Consider the following 19,553-nt stretch of genomic DNA (forward strand, 5'->3'; position numbering starts at 1 on the left):
ACATTTACTGCTATTATTACATACTAACTGTTCAGAGCTTCCACGCCTGACTTAGGAACAAATATGTTAGTCTGTATTTCCCAAGGCTCCAGCTGAGCCAAAAGGAAGCATTAATTAAGCATTTTATTTATTTATTTATTTATTTAAACAGGGATTAAATGGCACTTACAAAATCAGTTTCTCCCACAGTATGGTTTCCTGGTCTCATAAGGTGTCTTTATTTAGGCTAGCTGTTACAGCGAGTTAAGCAAATAAAAAAAGAAACTAAGAGACTTCCAACTAAGATGCCACTCTTGCCTGTCTCTCTGCATCCATATGTAAATTTTACTGCAACTGATTGATGGTATCAACCCAGGAATAATAGAATAAATGAATTTTTTCTGTGTCACGCAGGTTTTCTTGCTCATCTTCGTTCAATATTTAAAATTGCTTCAGACCATTAGCTTCCTAAGAACTAGGACCATTTTCTTTCTCACAGTGTCAGCACTCAACAACATACACAAAGTAAACAAAATAAAAATATAACAAAATAGTTTAGTAGTTCCGCACAGTAATATTGGTAAGGCAACATAAGTTGCTTACAAAACACAGTTATGTGCTTAAAAGACTTCCTTCCTCAAGATCTCACCTAAAAAGGGGAAAGTGTTCGTGTTGCTCCTGTTACTCGTTTGCATGCTAACATGCTACCTTATGTTTTAGCTCCATTTAAACAGAAAAACACAAGAACCGTTTCCTTTTGTTCGTATTTTGCTTACCATGAATACTATTCATCTGACTTAATGCACAAAGTTATGTAAGAGCCACAAAGGAATCTATTTAAAAAACATAGGGAATTAACTAAACCTATTTATTTCATGGCACACCAGGATTTGTGTTTTACGTACATGCTATTTATTGCAAAAAATCAGCAAAATGTACAATTTCTTTGAGAAAACTGCAAACATTTGTCACTGCAAGAAAAAAGCATTTTTCCTTTTTAATAGTATTTTAATATTTGTACAATTACTTAGAGTGAATTGAAAAGAGATTGTGTATTTACCTATATAAAAGAAAGCTTGAAATAATAGGTAAATTTAGTCTTTGTAAAACCAAAACACATCAGACTGAAATTTATGTTTGCATTTTTCTTTATTAAAACTATGGCACTTAATATTTAATAGCAGAAATAATAATAGGGCTTCACAATCAGAAGCAGTATCATTTTCCAAACATCACATTTCTTCCCACTACAATTTGCAAGATTTTTCAGAAGAGAACAAGCCCTTTATAATTTGCACAAAACTGAAGAAGCCTTCATCATGATTTTTTATTTTTGGATTACAACACTATCGCAGCTGTATCAGCCTGGCAAGCTCACTGTTGTTTATTTTCCTTTGTATTCTGTAAGTTAAATTACAGTTTCACCGTCCTGTCAAGTAAACAATTGTAATAGCATGTCACTGGAAAAAAATTAACATTTATGTTAAATGTGGCTAATCCAGCAAAGGAAAAATCCTTCCATTTAGCATTATCCTTCCATATTTTTTTATTTTTTTTTATTTTTTTACAAAGAGCTAACGTTGAACATATTGCATGACATTACCAAAAGTACTACAAGAGTGTGAACTAAAAATCAGACTTCTCTACTAGGGCTGTAGTGAAGAACAAAATAAAAAGAGCATTACATTGCAGCACCTTTAAACATGTAACAAAAAACAGTGCTCAGTTTACACCAAAAATGGGTTACTGTATTGTACTATTATCAATGTTTGTTTGTGGAAAAATATATATATATATGTACACACACAAAGGCACACACACAGGGAAAAAAAAAAAAGAAACTCAAGCATTTAGACATCTGAAAACTGAGTTTTGGTGTTCAAACAAAATAATGATAAAACACCATATAATAATGTTCACCAATTTTATATCATCCACATGCATTTTTCATTGAACAAAGATGACAGGCTCTAGGAAAAAAGGTAAATTAAATACTTAATTATTTTATAATAAAGTAAATGCAATCAATGCATGACATGAAGTTGCATGTTAAATCAAGTATCATTATTCAGCATTAAAATAACTGTACCAGTTCACAGGTACTAAACGATCCTTTAAATGTTCACAATGTGATGCTGCAGCAAATTTATGATCAGATCCAGCTGATAAGAGTATTACTATGAGTGACACAAATGTCCACAGAACACAAAAGAATACAGAAATGCTTTGGAGCAATATCTCCAAAGTTATTTTAATTTCCATCCCATCTCCCATTTCATTTATGTCCAGTCTTAAGATTAGTACATTGAAAACTGACATTATTGGTTTTGAAACATTATATTAAATGAAATAAAATCTAATAAAGAGTTACAACTACAGGCTTCATCTAACAGAAAGCTAAGCTTTGGTTATATAAAGTGCAGGTCAATAATATGCCAATTAATCACAATATTGTACATACAGCTAATTTTTGCAGCTCAGTTTCCTTGCAAATTTTAAAAAATATTCATGTTTTTACAGTTTGCTTATACAGCAGGCTCAGTTAAAAAAAAAATCCTCTTTAAATAAATTTAAATTCTAAGTACTTCAGTACCATCCACCTTCTTTGTGCACTACGCTTCTAAACTGCTTGGCAATGTGTAACCTCTTGGATGTTCAGTAATCTGCACAACCACATTTGTATCCCATCACATGAAATACCTAAGCTCTTGACAAAACACTTCCCTAACTTCAAATCACTTACACTTTCTGTTGTATAAAGTTTTCAAGTTTTATTATGATACAAGCAGTACATTCCATCACTCTCATAGCAACTTCTGAAGTAAACCTATCATTGGGAATCTGTGGAAAAGGAAGTAAGTCGGGATACCTAGTTTTTAAGCTATCTACTCCATAAGCTTCCAATGTCTGAACATCATTTGTAAGACCTTCAAGTTGCTGACTATATTCCTCTATTTTTTGTGCAAGGGCTGCTGGTTTTACGTCTTTGTCCGATTTGCCCTTCACAGCGTAGTCAGCTGCAATCAAGGCTAGTTTAGTAGAAAGGTAGCATTTAAAGCATACCCATTCATTGGCATTTTTATGGAGGTCATTTCTTGCAGCTGAAAAGTTAGCTCGGGCCTGCCTAAGCCATCGACGTGCCTCTACAGGATTGCCAACAGACCTGAATGTAGGTGGGACAAAAAAGCGTTGCGAGCAAGATGGCGCCGTGGAAGATGGGCACTTTTCTTTATACTGCTGCCTTTCAGATTTGTGGCTTGTAGCTTCTTGATTCCATGAAGTATAAAATCTCTGAAATGAAAATTTATCTGACTGAAATCGAGAAGCAGAGGATGAAAATGGTCTTCTTGAGGCTCTGTCCATATTTTGATCCATAAAGGCCTGCTTCTCTAGCCTGTTAATCTCATTCTGTAAATGTTTGAAAACTTCATTAGCTATATCAAGATTCTCTGCATTTTTATCTGGATGCCATTTAAGATACAGCCTCCTAATGATCTTTTTTCTTTCAGATTCTGGAAGCTTCCAAGCCTGTTCAATCACTGATGTCACTTCTCTTAGTATTTCTGGCAACGAGTTTGACTTTATCTTTTTTGGAGAGTGATGTTTTGAGGACATTGTTTTGTGGCTCTCTCTACCAGTGAAGAGAGGTGGAATTGTCCTCGGTCCATGTGCTGGAAATTCCGTAGGACTGGTTGGGGTAGAAGGTGTGCTATCCCTGCTTTGAGAACTTTCCTCCGGTCTTGAAAATTTGTACAAGTCAAGAGAGCTCACTATTTTATATTCACTATATCCAATATCAATCTGGTAAATCTTCCCCAGAAAACTGGGACTTTCATCATCTTCTCTTTCTACTTCTTGTACAATGATTGCATAGGTATAAGTTGGTTGATATGATCCATATATATCACCACCTTCAGCATCAACAAGGTAACCAACATATTCACCAGGATAAAATACATTCATTGGATCCATGAGAAGTGTATAGTGAATTTCAGCTGGTATAGGAGTGCCAGGTGTTGGTAGTTCCAGTTTTGATGGCTCAGAAGAGTCATACTTCACTCCTAAACTGTCAAGCTTCTCACCGATCCGGTAAATATCATTACAACCCAGCATGGCAATTAAATACGAGGTATCAGAAATCAGGTTGTCAGTTGCGGATTTTAAGGTCATTGCTAATGCCAACAGGAAATTTATGTCTTTGCTGTCAGAATGCTGTATGTAAAGCAGTATTACTGCATTTCCATATCTCTTCAGGAAAGCAAATGTTTCACTTTTGCTGTGGGGAATAGGAGAAAAACCTTTAACTCTTAATGTTGTTTGCAACTTCTCAAAACAGGAAACTTTCAAACCTTCTCGCAAAGCTTTGCAAAGTCTTATTGCTTTTTCTTCATTAGCTAAAAAGGCATTGTCATTTTCATGCTTCATAATCCTAATGAGTCCTGTGATGAATTGTTCTGAAGACAACAGTAACTGTAACCTTCCCTGCAAAGAACATAACGCTCCAAACTGACAAATTTTGGGAGACTCTTCATCCAACTGTTCCTCAAGAATACTGCTAAGTAAGCGAGGCCTCAATTTCTGAGGGAATAACATTATCAATTTAGTGTGAAAACCATGGTCCTTGCCTAAGTAACACTGGCTAAGATCAACAAGCATTTGCACACCAATGTTACCCTGGATTCTGCTTTTGTAGTGGGGTGCATCATCAAAAACTAAGATACTAGACTTTACCAACCTACCATCCTGACTTGGCAGGTAAAGGGCAAAATCCCTCATATTCTCAAGGTCATTCCTAACCTTGACAGAATCATTCTGAAGACTTTTGAAAAGGCCAGAAACTACTCTTTTAACCGTGCGCATTTCATTAGGATCCAATTGCTTTCCTTCCGAGTTCTTGAATATGCGACCTAGAACTTCAACATACTGCTTTGTTGAAATAATATCTTCAGTACCCAAATGTTTAAATAACTGATGGAAAGTACCAAGTTCTAAAGGAAGTTTGTAAAGATAAGGTTTAAAATCAGATTCATACTCAAGGTTTATTACTACCTCTTCAGGCTTAAGGAGCTTCCAACCTTCTTCCACCATTACAAAAGAAACTCCTCGAAGCTGAAAGCGGAATTCCCTTTTCTCTGTACTAAGAAATTCATAAATGCTTCTTAGGACCTTGGCCCTAGTTTTCACCATGTCCTCATCCAAAGTTGTTATATTACATATGTTCCTGCAGTTATTGATGACTTTGTCCAGAGGAGGGTCCAAATTAACATTCAGCATAGTTAAAACTTGCTCAAGTTGTTCTTGTGCACCAAGACTACTTCCCTCTTGCTCTTTGATACTTAAAGGTGTTGCTTTCTCAGGAAGAATGGGACACGAAGTCCACAGCAACTGCAACACATCAGTCTGTTTGAATTTAGGATTCACTTGTGCCCCATTGAATCGTATAAGAGGAAGCGTCCCATTAACTTCTTGATACTGAGGATGAAATCTAACAAATTCTGCTGGAGCTCGTTCAGGGCACAGAAAAGGAATTAATGACAATTCTTTCAGAAAATTTCCTGACAGAAGGTCAGTTCTCTCTTGAAATATGTGATGAAGGAGGACATCGACAGTATTCTGCAGTGTTTCTTTAGACCAGTTTTCTGTATTTGCTCGCATGCTGATCTCCTTAGCAAACTGTAGTAATTGTTGCTGTGAAATGATGAATTTCAATCCGATATGTCGTAGAAAAGTTACCCATGATGGAAGGAATGCAGCTTGATTTTTCGGTTTTGTAAGCTGCTCTAGTTTCTTAAAAAAATCTTGAGGTATAAAAAATTTTTCAGGAAGCATAACTTCAAAGACTTTTACAGTCCTGTCATAAAAATATTTTGCAGGTTTTAATCTATTGCTTGCATCATGAATGATCAAAATGCTTTCAAGCTTTTCAAACAGCTGTTCCTTCATTTCTGAAGTTTCTTCAATGCTAGTTAGCCTATTCTTTAAGTAGATCAAGTGTTCTAATTTTGCATCGTAAGACAGACTTTCAATTTTTGGCAAAAGATGTTTCAAGTACACTTCAAGATCATCCACAGAGACACAGCCAAGCACAGTATACAAATCTTTCAAATGAACCTTCTCTTCAAGAAAAGCTGATGAAGTCAACTGTGTCCATCTGTCTACTTCTACTGATGGGATGCTTTTTGTGAGGACATAACACGTCCCATATTTTGAAATGCTGATGTATCGGCCACTAATGGATTTATAACATGGAAGAGACTTTAAAATTTTAATGTCATCCTGAGATGTCAAATGACATAAATTGCAATTAAAGTACATTAAGAGAGCCTCAAAGTCACTTTCTGCTAACTTTTCAGTCCTAAAAGTTGATGTCTGTACCATATATTGTATGGCTTTCAGAATGCTTGAAGGATTATCTATATTTGCTGTACGTCCTGACAAGAAAGGCACTAAAGCACTGTCTTTGGAACAAATTTTGTTCAATGCCAGCTGAATACAGCCTGTTTTCATTAAAGCATGAAAGACTTTATCACTCTGAGCATTTGGAAAAACAGCTATATGCATAATGCTGAGGGGCAGCAAAACATCGCACTCTGGCACAACAAGATGATTAGCTGAGACAGTAAACCTTACACCGGGGAGCAAAGTCCAGTCCTTCAAAGTTTCAACAACATCATCAAATTTTGCTTGCGTATCTTCTTGCTCTTCCTTTAAATTTATAGACTCACTAATAAAATGCCAGGCATTTTTAAGCCAAGATTCACTTGCAAAGTTTTCCTTCCACTTCATACAATTTCTAGTTTTATATTCTCTAGGCAACACAGATGATAACAATTCAGCAAAACTTCCGATATCAAAGACTTTCGCTACTTCACTGCTAAGTAAAATATTGTTGTATCTCAAATACAATGTGTTCATAAAGAGATCTTTGCGCGATGGAATCAGTTCGTGGTACGTTGTCAAGAACTTTGGTCGCTTTGAATCAAAAATTTGCAAAACATTGTCAAGAGTAATAAGGAGTGGCAAGCCCTCAATTTGGATTTCATTTTCTTCTGCATCTTTAAAACAGTAGTCAACCAGAAGTTTGAGACTATGGAAGAGTTTCAAATTTGTCTGCTGAAGACGGCAGGGTAACTTTCCAATGTGACAATTAGAGTCTGGAAAAGAAAATGTCATCAAAAATAATCGGACATCAGCAGGTGTCACATAGGTGACAGGAATATCTGCATCTACCAAACAGTGGTAAAGATTTGCAGTTTCATCACAGTTATATACCAAATTAAATCCAATTTCTAAGAGTAAATGCTTGAGTCTGTAAACATTTTCAGCCACTGTCTTCCGCGTTGTGATGTTATACTCTGTATTTTTGAGATGCTGCAATTCATCCTGTAGTAAGTTGTCAAAGAATGGCCTGCCTTTGTTCACAGTAGACATGTTAACCCATGTGATGATAACAGCAGAATGCAAATCAGAACCATCAATATTTGGAGCTCGCATAACAGGTAAAAGACGCTTCAAATCTTCATAAATGCAACTGTAAACTGCTTTCACTAAACAATACCAATCTGGCTGAATATCAAGTCTATTAACTGGAAAAAAGGATAAAAATTTTTTTAAAGTGTCTTTCACAACATGAATAGGTGTGTTTTGCAGCACTGATACTGTAGGATCAGTGCCTGGAAAATACCGTTTCTTCAGCTGAATCAGCAGTTCAACATAGGCCGGTGCTATCAGCGCCGTCATTAGGCTACTATTCCAGTCACTTCTTACTCCAACACCGTTATCATCACGCCACAGATTTCTTCTTGCAGAATCCAGAGCAAAGTGTCCATTCACATGAAAAGGTAATCCAGTTTCTAATGATAATGGTAAGAAACAGAATGCTCTGTGAGGTTTTTTGTAATTATGAGTAATGCAAGCTGCAACCCCACCACGTGGAAAAAGAGTAATGTCCTCATTCTTGTGGGCTGAAACCACACTTTTGGACACCTTTTCCATGGCAGAAAAGCCTGACCTGTTACAAATTAACCAAGTTGTAAGATTTCCTTCAGAGTCTTCAGTATCCATTGTGTAAGTAATCTGTTGCACAGGTATTTCACTTAGCTGCTTTTTTTTAGTTACACTGTCAATTACAGATGCATGGAATTGCTTTCGTTTCAGTCTGTCTCCATCAGTGATTTTGCCTTGTACAGAATACAACACATTTAGTGCTCCTGTTGTTTTTTCTATCTCACAAATAGAAATTTTTTCCATATGGTTCAAAAACATTAAGAGTTCTGCTCCATCTGTACGCAGCTTATCTAAAAGATTTTGGACCATTCTATCTGAGCAAGGAACTGAGGAAATTTCTGATACTTTTGCCATTTCTCCATTTCGAAGAGGAAACCTAAACATCGTGCAATTATCCAGTTTAAAGTGATTTCCTAAGTAGAGGTCCAGTACATCTGAGAACTGTGTTCTGAAATCTGCATCTAAATCTCTAAACATGCGACCAGGACTTGTTGATGTTGAACCTGGTGCATATCTAGCATGAGGATCAAAAATACAAAGTATGTCATTGCCAGATATGAAAGAAGGACAATCAGTAATATGATAAACAGAATTGAAACCTATACCATATTGTCCAGTTTTACAGGGATTTCCTACTTTTGTACCTTTTCCAAGGTTCTGAATTCCTCGAATATCATCTTCTGTAAAAGGCTGATTGTTGTAAACACACAGTGCTGGTCCTTGAAGTGGTGCCCATTTCTCATCAAATATTCTGTCGGCTGGATGCTGTCTAGGATCAAACACAAAACAGATCTCTGTAGCTTTTGCATCATCTGCATTCTGAAGGAGCTCTTTCAGCATTTCTTTTTCTGAAGGGTAGGCATTAAGAATGCTTTTAATTCTACTCGTCAATTTTTCTTTCTGGCCAAATTCTGTTCCAAGGGTAGTAAAACAGATATTGGATGCATATCTTTCCAAAGCTTTATGGCGTTTTGGTACTGCTCCAAGCTTTACTGCAACTTCTCTCGGAATATCACCATGACAATATTTAACAGTTGTGTCTTTAACTTTAATCCATGGACAGTCATTGTAACACAAAGATTTTGCAGGCAGAAGTGCAAGACGAGTATCGGGTAACAAAATATCACCATACTTTTTCTCACAAAATTCCTGCTTCTTCTCTCTAATGAGGCTCCATATTCCTTCACTAATTATTCTCCTGCAAAGCTGAAAGTTGTCTTCTGTTAGTTGTTTGGTCCCTCTTTCCTGATTTATTAATTCCAGAACTACAGCAAAATCTTCAACTGTAAAAGCCTGTCTTACACCCACACTTTCAAATAGCTCACGGAAACTATTTTTATATTTATTAGGCAACTGATAGAGATAGGGTGCTGCTTCAAAATTCAAATGAAAAGACACTTTTGTTGGATCAACATACACATTCTCAACCAGAATAAAACTACAGTTTGTCAGTTGTTCAATTATCATAGCTTTTGTCAATTCATTCTGTAACATTGCTTCGTGGAGGTATTTGTAACAAGCATTAGTGATATTTTCTTGATATAATGTGATTCCATCAAATGACTTTGCAACTTCTTCTAACTGATTTATGACCAAATTAACAGCTGGTTTCTTCAGTAAACCCAAAAATTCTTTGACAGCTAATGACAAAGCACCACAACCTTTAAAGGAGTGGGAATTTTCATTAAGAATTGGTTGTATTAGGCAAACTATATCTTGGTGATCAGCAGTAAAAAGATCAGTTGCTGGAAACATCGCTTCAGGCTGAAAATCACTGCCTTTCCAGTGCAGTGAGAAGCCTGCTGGCTTGCTAAGGAAAGGAAGGAAAGGGATGGTTTGACATTTTGCAGCAAATTCTTTAGCTCTAGGGTCCCTAGATTTTAGTTTTTCATCAATAAGACTCAATATAATACTGCTTCTGAGACAAGCTGCAGCATGATCAATCTTGTTAATTTCAGCTACTGACTCTGCACGTTCTATCAGATCCTCCCATAAAATATCATCTTTAGCCATTCCCAACTGAACAAGCTTAACCAAAATAACTGGGTTAAGATAATCCTGAGTGGTGCCATACGGAAATCGTCCATCTTCAGCATCATATAACTTTGCAACTCTTCCTTCAGGATGGATCAGTCTTGATGGTGTAACTAATGGATGTTCATCCAACGAACAGGGAATACATGGAGTAACACGAAGAATTCCTGAGAACTCCTCAACTTTTTCATTGAGAACATAACGCATCAAAGGATCACGCAGCTCTGCATCTATCTCCTGAACATTAGGGAAAAACACCTCAGAAAAGAACTGTTTCTCAGAGAAAGTGTTCTCCAACAATATGTATTTGCATCCTGCTTCTTCAAATCCTGTCTTTACCCAGGATGGGAGATCTACAGCACACAGATTTTTGGAACCAGTTTTTTTAAGGTACTTCAGAAAAATCTTAAAGGCCGATGGTCCAACATCTGGTCGTTTTAGTATAGAGTCGTCTAAAAACCTTACATTCTTCATGGAAACCCAAGAGAAACCATCAGAAAACACTTTGATCCCTTCTTTGCTTTTCATATGAGCTATATCTTCATAAAACCCTTGACAAATAACAGAAAAATCATCGTGAACCGAATCAGGATCTGGCCACACTGCACAGTAACTGTAGTCAACTAGCTCACCATTGATTGCCATGTCACGTAGAACACAAAGTGCTTCTATGTAGGCTTTTACAATAACATGCCTCATGAATACTGTATTCCATCTTCCTTTCGTGTCTGTTTTCCAGATCTCTTTCCGATTTGAAGTAACTGCAAAGCAGCCATTTATATGAAGAGGTAAGCCTGTTTTTATTCGTAGAGGTAAATAGCAGAATACTTCACCTATGGTGTTGCAATTAGGTTTCACAATCCACTTTTGATCCTGGGTTTCAGACAGCAACACTCCTACTCCACCACAGGGAACAAGACCTAGTCTTCGTCCACTTTCATGTAATGAAAATTTTAAAGCATCTCCAATGTCCATGCAAGAACATATAAGCCATGTTGTTGAATCTACTGTTTTCTGTGGCAATTCATCAGCTGATCTTTTTATCTGTCCTGATTTAGCCATTTCAAAGAAAGAAGCTGGATCATCCTCTGTACCTCTGAAAAGTGGAGACTGTAAATCAGCAATCCTTCTAAATACATGGTGAAATTCTTCTACTACTATCTGTAAGATACAGGAGGACTTTGGTGTTTCAGTGGGAAGCTTTTTATTACTGCTGCTGCAGACCTTCATGAGTTTAGCCGCTTCCTTTAAAACACTTACATTTGGTGCAGTCAAGGCTTTGGAAGAACACAAATTTTTTTTGATAGTGACAACATCTTGTGCCACCCCAGGATCATCTGCTTCAATTTTCAAGTATTTCAAAACCATTGAATTTACACTCTGAGCAAATATTATCAGTCTATGACCACAAATGCTAAATTCATCCACAAGAGAGTAAATGTCTGCTGTATTGTAACATGCACTGCTGACTTCACTCACTTTAGCTTCCTGCTGAGTTCTAAAGGACAGCCGGAAAAGCGTTCCTTTGTAGCTGTAAGGAGATTCTACAGTCAGTGGTAGCTGGCAACCAAAAACTCCTATAAATGGCTTAAATTGATTGGGAAATTTTCGTAGCCTCTTCTGTTGTTTACTCCAGTTGATTTTGATCCCAGGGTTAGATTTATCTCTAATATGCTTACTGATATGGTTAACATTTGGATCAAACATAATCATGAATTCACGGCTCAAAATAATAGGAACATCAGTGATATGATAAACAGAATTGAATCCCAGTCCAAACTTTCCTACTTTGTCAACTTCACTCCTTTTTAAAGACTCTCCTAATCGAGTTATATTTAGGAAGTCAGAGTCAGAAAATTCAGAATTATTGAATGACCACAAAGCTGGACCATGACATGCTGCCATTCCTGGATCCAGGAGATTCTCTCTTATATCCATATTTCTTCTCATGTCAATCAGGAAATTACATTCTGTTGCATTAGCATCATCAGCATTTTGAAGAAGCTCTTTAAAGATATCTGAAATGGAAGGGTATTCTTCCAAAATGTTTTTAATTCTTACAGTCAGAGGCTCTCTTTGCCCAGATTGCTCAAATCCCATATTTTCTGGATTAATCAATCTTGTGCTAAGGCATGGGACATTTAACCACTCAGCAGTTTTCATTGGTATGTCTTCATGCACCAAAATTATTGGTTCAACAGAATCTTCAAGCAAATCGTTTAAGTCATCAACTTTGATATCACAATAACAGCACTCATGAATTGGCCTCATTGCAAGTTTATAAGGAAGTTTGCCACTGTATAGTGGCATGGGCGTATGCAGACTTGCAGGAATCTGATTGCTGTACAGCCATCTTATGATGCTCAACATAATGTGAAGATTTTGTTTACTCTCTTGTTCCGAGAGAGACTGCTCACTTTTTAGATATATTTTCTGAATGACCATAGAAACATGGTCTGGTGTTAACTGTTCAATTGAACCACAACATTTAAACAACTGGTGAAACTTTGCCATCGTTTTTGGCACATAATGTAGATAAGGTTGAAGATCAAGATCAGGTACTGACTTTATTACTGCTTGTGTGAGGGAACAAAATGTTTTACCTGTCCAAACCCAGGGAAATTTCAGGGCTTTAAAAGCTTCTTTGCCTTCTTCTAGATGATCATGCATAAATCCATAAATCTCAAGCAAGATATGCTGAAATTGATAATAGTCCTCATCACTGAAGGTTTTAGAACTGTGCCAATCAACCACCACTTTGAAATGTTTTAAGACTGCTTTTATGCTGGGCTTGGTGGGGATGCCAAGTGCTTTTTCTATATCCAACAGCACATTTTCCACAAGAGGAACTGAGGAACCAACTAAAATTGCATGAGATATATCACACATTTCTGGTGGTGAACACAGATTACAATGATCTCCTTTCCAAACTAAGGATCCTGGATAATTTGGAGGTCTTTCCTTACATGCAGGAATCCATTTTATTTTTTTCAGCGCAGCTTTTGTTTCAGATGAGTGAAGCAGTGTATGGTTTTTGTTCAAAATCATCAAAAGAGTTCTAGCTTTTCTTAACAGTAAATCATGATTGGTGTTAGAGTTAGCATGCAAACTTTCAATTTTATTTGCCACTCTCATAATATCACTTTCCTCAAGATTGGCCTCATTTTTTAAGCCTATTTGTCTCAGAGAATGAAGAATATCTGAAGATGTAAAAATAACGGGGGGGAAGCAAATCTCCTCCTCAGCATAAAACAAATTTTGCAGAAGTTCTACCTCAGGATCAAAGAGTTCATTTGCTGACAGTATCTTTTCCTGTGAAATCTTAATAAACTTTAGTGATGTCAGCCAATCTATCACATCTGTATTCTCATTTTTCAGAAAAGTCAGATTTTCAAGAACCCATTGCATTATCTGTGTTGTTTCATCGTATGAATAAAAATCACTTCTTATGTCTTCTATAACAAACTTCAAGCAATCCGTGCTCTTTAGCTGTTCTATTTTCAGCAGGTTAGCTAAGCGAATAGTAGCTTCATCACTGCTGTCAATTATTGGAATAGAAAATCTTAGACCAGGAGGAATTTTGGCAGTGTGGTGTAATACCTTACTACCTTTTAGCCCAGTAAAAACAGGGGCACTTTCATCAGATGATTTTTCGATTTTTTTAAATATTAGCAATTCCTGAATAATTCTTCTCTCTTTTTCACTTGCATCAGTTAAACTAGCTAAGAATCCCCTAAGAGCATCTTTATGTGTTGATGGGAATGATGCAACCTGATTACATAGTTTCTGTAAGGACATTTTTTCCATTATTTGTAAAATAGCACTTGGCAATGGTGGATGCACATATTTTTTTATAAGTGGATGTTGGATAGAAGTATCCAGCTTCTTAAGTACAACTCCACCAACTTTCTGAATAATATCAGCTAAATATTCCGGGAGCTGAGTCTCAGATTCGTCTTCAAGAATGATAGGCGATGGATTCCTAAATCTAACCAGTTCCACTGATGTTTGGTTTTCCTCCAGCAGTGTCTTAGGGATAAGCGGCATGTCATCAAACACACTCAAGTCATCAGAAAAATGTATATATAGGTTCTTCCAGACCATCTTAAGCCAGGAAACTGATGGGTGATTTTTGTCTTCCAAACCTGGATACCACTGTACCACCATGTCTCTACCAGGCCACACGCTATTCATAACTTCTTTAATGAGCCGGGCAAATCTTTCTGGGTTCAGAAGCTGGAGCTGAGTGCATGGCCTTCCTGAAATTATAGCAAAAGGGCAAAGCCATGAAAATGACAGAGCAAAGTTACATAACAAAGTGCTTTTGGTTGGGGGGGGGGGGGGGGGGGAAGGAGTGGGGGGAGGAATCTAACTTGTACCCTGCCTTTTCTTTTTGTGGAAAAAACTGTTTGTTAAATAGAACTGCAGATACCAGCTCCCCTTGCTTTTAGGAGTTAATTAAAAGCAAATACATTCCATATTAGTATAAAAATAAAAACAAATTGAAAATTATCTATATGTTATTGCATTTGTTAGTTTGACACAAGAGTTCTCAGGCATACATAGCAACTACAGTTTTACAATCAAAGTAGAAACTTCAAACGTATTTTTTTGTTTGGCTGATTCTTTACACTACTTCTTTGCCTAGGAGTAAATAAGAATCTAATCCATTATTTGTTTGTCTATAATTGCAAAGATTCAAATAGATTTGAAAGATTATTTATTAGATATAACAGAGAGCAGCTCAGGTGCAGATGATCTTACACTAAAACTGACAAGGAACAAAATTCAGTTGTGCAAGGAGTGCTGAAACTAAGTTTAGATGTATATGCTTTTATTCTTATTATCAAAGCCCTCACTAAAAGAAACATATGTTAACACTCATGTCTCAATTATCATTAAGAGAGTTTATACTTAAAAACTACAGAATGTCTGGGAGTAAGAAAATAGTACAGAATATAAAAATACCACTACCTCCCAATGACATCAAAAACAATGACAGAAATGGAAGCAAGACATCTATTTGAACTTCAGATCTTTCTTCCATCTAGATAGCACTGCCATTTCCTTAAAAGCAACTGTCCAATTAAAGATATTATCTACTGTCCCTGCTCTGCTGGAAATCAGTAGTAAGACATCCTTCAGAAAAAATTTTTTTACTTTCACTTCATGCCTACAGAGCTATGCATTCTGTTATTTCTATTGAACAGAAAACACAGGTAAACACAGCAGCCTTGTGAAAGTGAGAAATACTTGCAGCAGTGGACCAGCAACATAAGAATCTACTTAAAAGCTAAGCTTAAATCCCATTATTTGCACACAGAACTTTAGAAATACTGTTTTAAAAATCTATACATGTGATCTTAAAATACTGGACATCTTCCTGCATGGGAATTTATTAAAAATATATAAACAAACCAATGAAAATATTGATCATTTCCGTGTAATGTAACTACAAGGTTTTCTTCATCAATATGCACTTTCCCCTCAAGTGTATTTAGAACTCTTTTCGTAATTATCTTTGGTAGATATCTTTTGGCAGCTCTATTTGGCAAGTTTTGTTTACAAGAAAGCTGGGGTAATAAGAATAGCTAATCACCAAATTCACACAAATATCAAGCTTCAATCCAAACCAGTGCATCTTCAGTTAATAACCATACCTGAAAATCCCCAGAGAAGCTGTTGGGCTAAAATATAATCAAATCCATTTTTAGAAAACATCCCGTGAGTTACACATTAATACACTAAATATAGAAACAGTTATTAACTAGAAAAATACAGTACACATTTTAGGAGAGAAAAAAAATAAGATCTGGTTGTCTTTGTACAACACAACAGAAAAGATTGCATCCCATCGTCTCAAAGAAATAATACAAGAAAGTTTCTATTTCTGCAACTGTATCAGGAATCTCTCTGATATAATGACAAGGGGTAACAGTTTTAAACTGAAAGAGGGTAGATTTAGATGAGATATTAGGAAGCAATTCTTCACTATGAGGGTGGTGAGGCACTGGAACAGGTTGCCCAGAGAAGCTGTGGATGTCCCATCCCTGGAAGTGTTCAAGGCCAGGTTGGATGGGGCTTTGACCAACCTGGTCTAGTGGAAGGTGTCCCTGCCCATGGCAGGGCGGGGGTGGAACTAGATGATCTTTAAGGTCCCTTCCAACCCAAACCATTCTGTGATTCTATGAATTTCTACAGCTATGTAAGTAAAATTCTTGACAGGTAAGGTTTCAATACCTGCCAAAACCCTCTCTAATACATACTATTTATAACAACATACAACTTTTATGGTACTGCAGTTGTACTTTACAATTATGGAAAATCTTAGAATGAAGAATAATTTAGGAGGAGGTAGAATGAAAAGTAGGCCTCTACAATCTTGCAAAGGATTATTTAAAAGTCCTTAAGCATTTCTAGAAGATATAGAAGAATTATACTTGCCATCTTCGTTTACAAAATTACGTTCTTCTCACCCATGAGAGGCATACTACCAACCAAGACAAGTCCCTAGAAAAACGTCATTCAAATAAACTGCCAGAGGAAGAGAGACAGAAGCAGGACCTTAAATGTGACCAAAAATCTTCCCAGGAACAAAAAAGACTAGATAGACTTTGTTGCAACTCAGAGACCAAGCCTGGAAGTGAATGAATGTCCTAGAAGAACTCAGCAAGTGGTTGCTTTATAAATATATAGAGGTTTTTCATTTTAGTCACCTCTGCTTTTTCCGTTTAAGATGTATTCAAGCATATAGTCTGTCAGACCTGTATTTTGTTTTGGTTGTTTTGCTCTGTTTTTTAATTTAAGCATGGTTTTGGACTGCTTTGTGACTTTGACTTGAAGGACATTGTCTAGGACAATACATCTCAAAAGTCAATTTAAAGTATCATCATGGAAACCGGCATTTTTCAAAGCTAACATTCCTGTCTTCCATATAATCTTCCATCCATCTAATCTCACTGGGGCTATCCTGATCCATATATATTTCTGTCTTTTTTAACTCCCAGCAATTACTACTAGAGTAAACAGTAGTTCTTTATGGTTCTATCCCAGATTAAGTATATTAAATTGTGTATCCAAACAGTGAAAGTAGTCACTACTTTCAACAGTTTTTAGTCTGTATTAAAAGAAACTAAATTAAAAACAGTACTGGAGGAAATTAACAGTAAAAAAAAAGTATTAAAATAAGCATATTCTACTGCAACAATAGACACAACACCCATCATATAATATGCTCATAAGGCTTTGACAATTCTGCTTTTTAGAACAAAGCTTTTCTTTATAGTAGTTTCAGTTTCAGACTTGCTGTTCTTCATATTCAATGAAAGTCCTAGCATTGATTTCATATCTTCTACACAATTTATATTATTTCAAATATTTACACTGTTTACTCTGTGTAGTAAGTCACTCCTAATTCTTTCAATCTTTTCACGGATGCTTTGCCATACTTTAAAAGTTTATCATCTTGCCTCAGAATTACCTTATTTTTCTATTATTTTTGATAATGAAGCCATGATCAAACCCTGGAGAAAGGAGTAGGTTTCCAACTGAACAGGAAGAATAAACAGAGAACATATAAAGGATTGAAGGGGAAAAAAGGTCAGAACACAGTCTGAAGAAATAAAGAGTATGATTGAATGAGTGAAGACCATGATAAAGGGTATCGCAAAAAGCAAATCAAGACAATGATTTATAGTATTCTATGTCTGGTTCTAATGTCTTCAGTCTAAAAAAGAATTCTGATGAATTGAGCAATTTAAAAAAAGAATCTTTTTCTGAAAAGCACGTTTTCTAGCCATTGAAGAACAGCTCACCATATACTCATACTATTTAAAAATAAGCTGAAGAGTGACTTATTTGCACATTGTGTTTACGTGAAAAGACTTCTGAAATTCAGACTTCAAATTTACCAATCAAATGCATAATGAAATGCAAGGGCGGAAAGGTAAATATAGACAAACTCTGAGTAGAAAAGAGGCAAAAAAATTTAATTGTGAAGGCAGTTAAACATAGAAGCATCTTATCTACAGATGCAGCAAACTTCTTCACCGGGTCTTTCGATCAAGATCCAAAGTATTTCAGCAGGTCCACATTGATACAACCATAAGCTACAAATTAAGACTCAGGAAACACTTGATGAAATTATATGATCTACAGTATGCTTGAGGCTAGATGCTTAGGCTGGTTTCATCTGGTTTTAAAAAAATACACTGATATGATCACTTGCAATTGTGAGATAAGAGATAAGCCATAATACCAAAACCATGACAATAGCTATTGCATATGCAAATACTACAAATGCAAAATAGCATTCAGACTGTCTTAAGTAGAAGAATACTATTTGAACAAAATTACTGAACCTTGAATACATGGTTTACTAAGTGAATATCTATTCTTGTATTGTAAATTCTCATCCTTCTTCCCTTGTCTTTTCCCTTTTGTTCATTTATAATTTTCATTTGTGTCATTTCCAATTTAAACAATATAGTCTACCATATCTTAAATATTTTTTTTGGATGACCAACTTATTTACATGAACTCAATTTCAAAAGAGACATTACTTTAAACTTCAGTTTAGAACTAGTCTGTTCAACGATTAGAAATCTGTTTCACTAGATGAGAATACAAAAGACATATTACCTCGGCTTTTGGCAGCTTCTTTCAAAGCAGCTAGAACCTCAGGCTTCAGATCATCAGAAAGTAACCTTCCTTCCAGGCCAGGAAAGAGAGATCTAGCACACCATAAAAAAAAACAACAAAAAAAACCAACCAACCAAACAACAACAACAAAAAAAAAACAACCAAAACACATTTTAGCAAAGCATCTGATTTATGTTGCTGCACAGACATTACCAGCATGGTAATTATCATGGTAAAACAGTCACATACAAAGCAATTGCTTACATATGCAGAATAGGGCTTTCAGTGGGCATTTTCTTATATATGAGAAAATCATACATTTAGAAGCAGAGAGTAGTAAGAAACTAATTTTTCCAACTATTCTTCCTTTCAAAGCAGGTCTAAGCAAGTTTTCTTTTGATAGGAAAACTGGGATTAGAAAATTATTTTCACCTATTTGTATTCTAACACAAAAAAAGAAAGGTAAAATAGCACCTACTATTCTATGTCTCTTAAAGATTCTGTTTGAAAGCATACAAAACATACAACATGTAATTCTAGAACTTCACACAGATCTGTGGATTTCAAGATATCTGCAGACAGTGGTTAAGATTATTGTAGCCAAGAGTCAGTCTCATCCTGTCCTTTCCTTCCCTTCATGTTAGCACTTAAAACTATTTAGTTTTGTAGAGCTTTGGTCTTCCTGAAATCAAAAATAACTATCCAGTTTAATTCTGTCAGCAGGTATGTTAATTATACATAAACCAACACAGAATCTTGTTCTTCCACAGGTGTTAACAGAAAGAAATTCATAAGAGCTTACTTCAGCTTTTTAAGCAGGCTCCAAATTTGAATACACGACAAGCCAAACTTAAGTTGAAAGTGTTTTAAAACATCTAGCATAAGTCATTTAT

At 35.9% G+C, this 19,553-nt stretch overlaps 1 protein-coding gene across 3 annotated transcripts in view; it reads right to left on the bottom strand.

Moving 5' to 3' along the window:
- Positions 1-826: 826 nt before the first annotated feature.
- The window catches only part of SACS (sacsin molecular chaperone), a 62,196-nt gene continuing 43,469 nt past the window's right edge, over positions 827-19,553 (bottom strand). For all 3 annotated transcript variants that reach the window (XM_052812993.1, XM_052812994.1, XM_052812995.1), the window contains 2 exons: positions 18,661-18,752; positions 827-14,279 (listed from right to left, as the gene is read on the bottom strand). In XM_052812993.1, the coding sequence (XP_052668953.1) occupies positions 2,719-14,279; positions 18,661-18,752 (11,653 nt within the window). In that variant the 3' untranslated portion in view covers positions 827-2,718. The remainder of the gene's footprint in view (positions 14,280-18,660; positions 18,753-19,553) is intronic.

This window comes from Harpia harpyja, chromosome 17 (assembly GCF_026419915.1).
Source record: "Harpia harpyja isolate bHarHar1 chromosome 17, bHarHar1 primary haplotype, whole genome shotgun sequence".
Lineage (NCBI taxonomy): Eukaryota > Metazoa > Chordata > Aves > Accipitriformes > Accipitridae > Harpia > Harpia harpyja.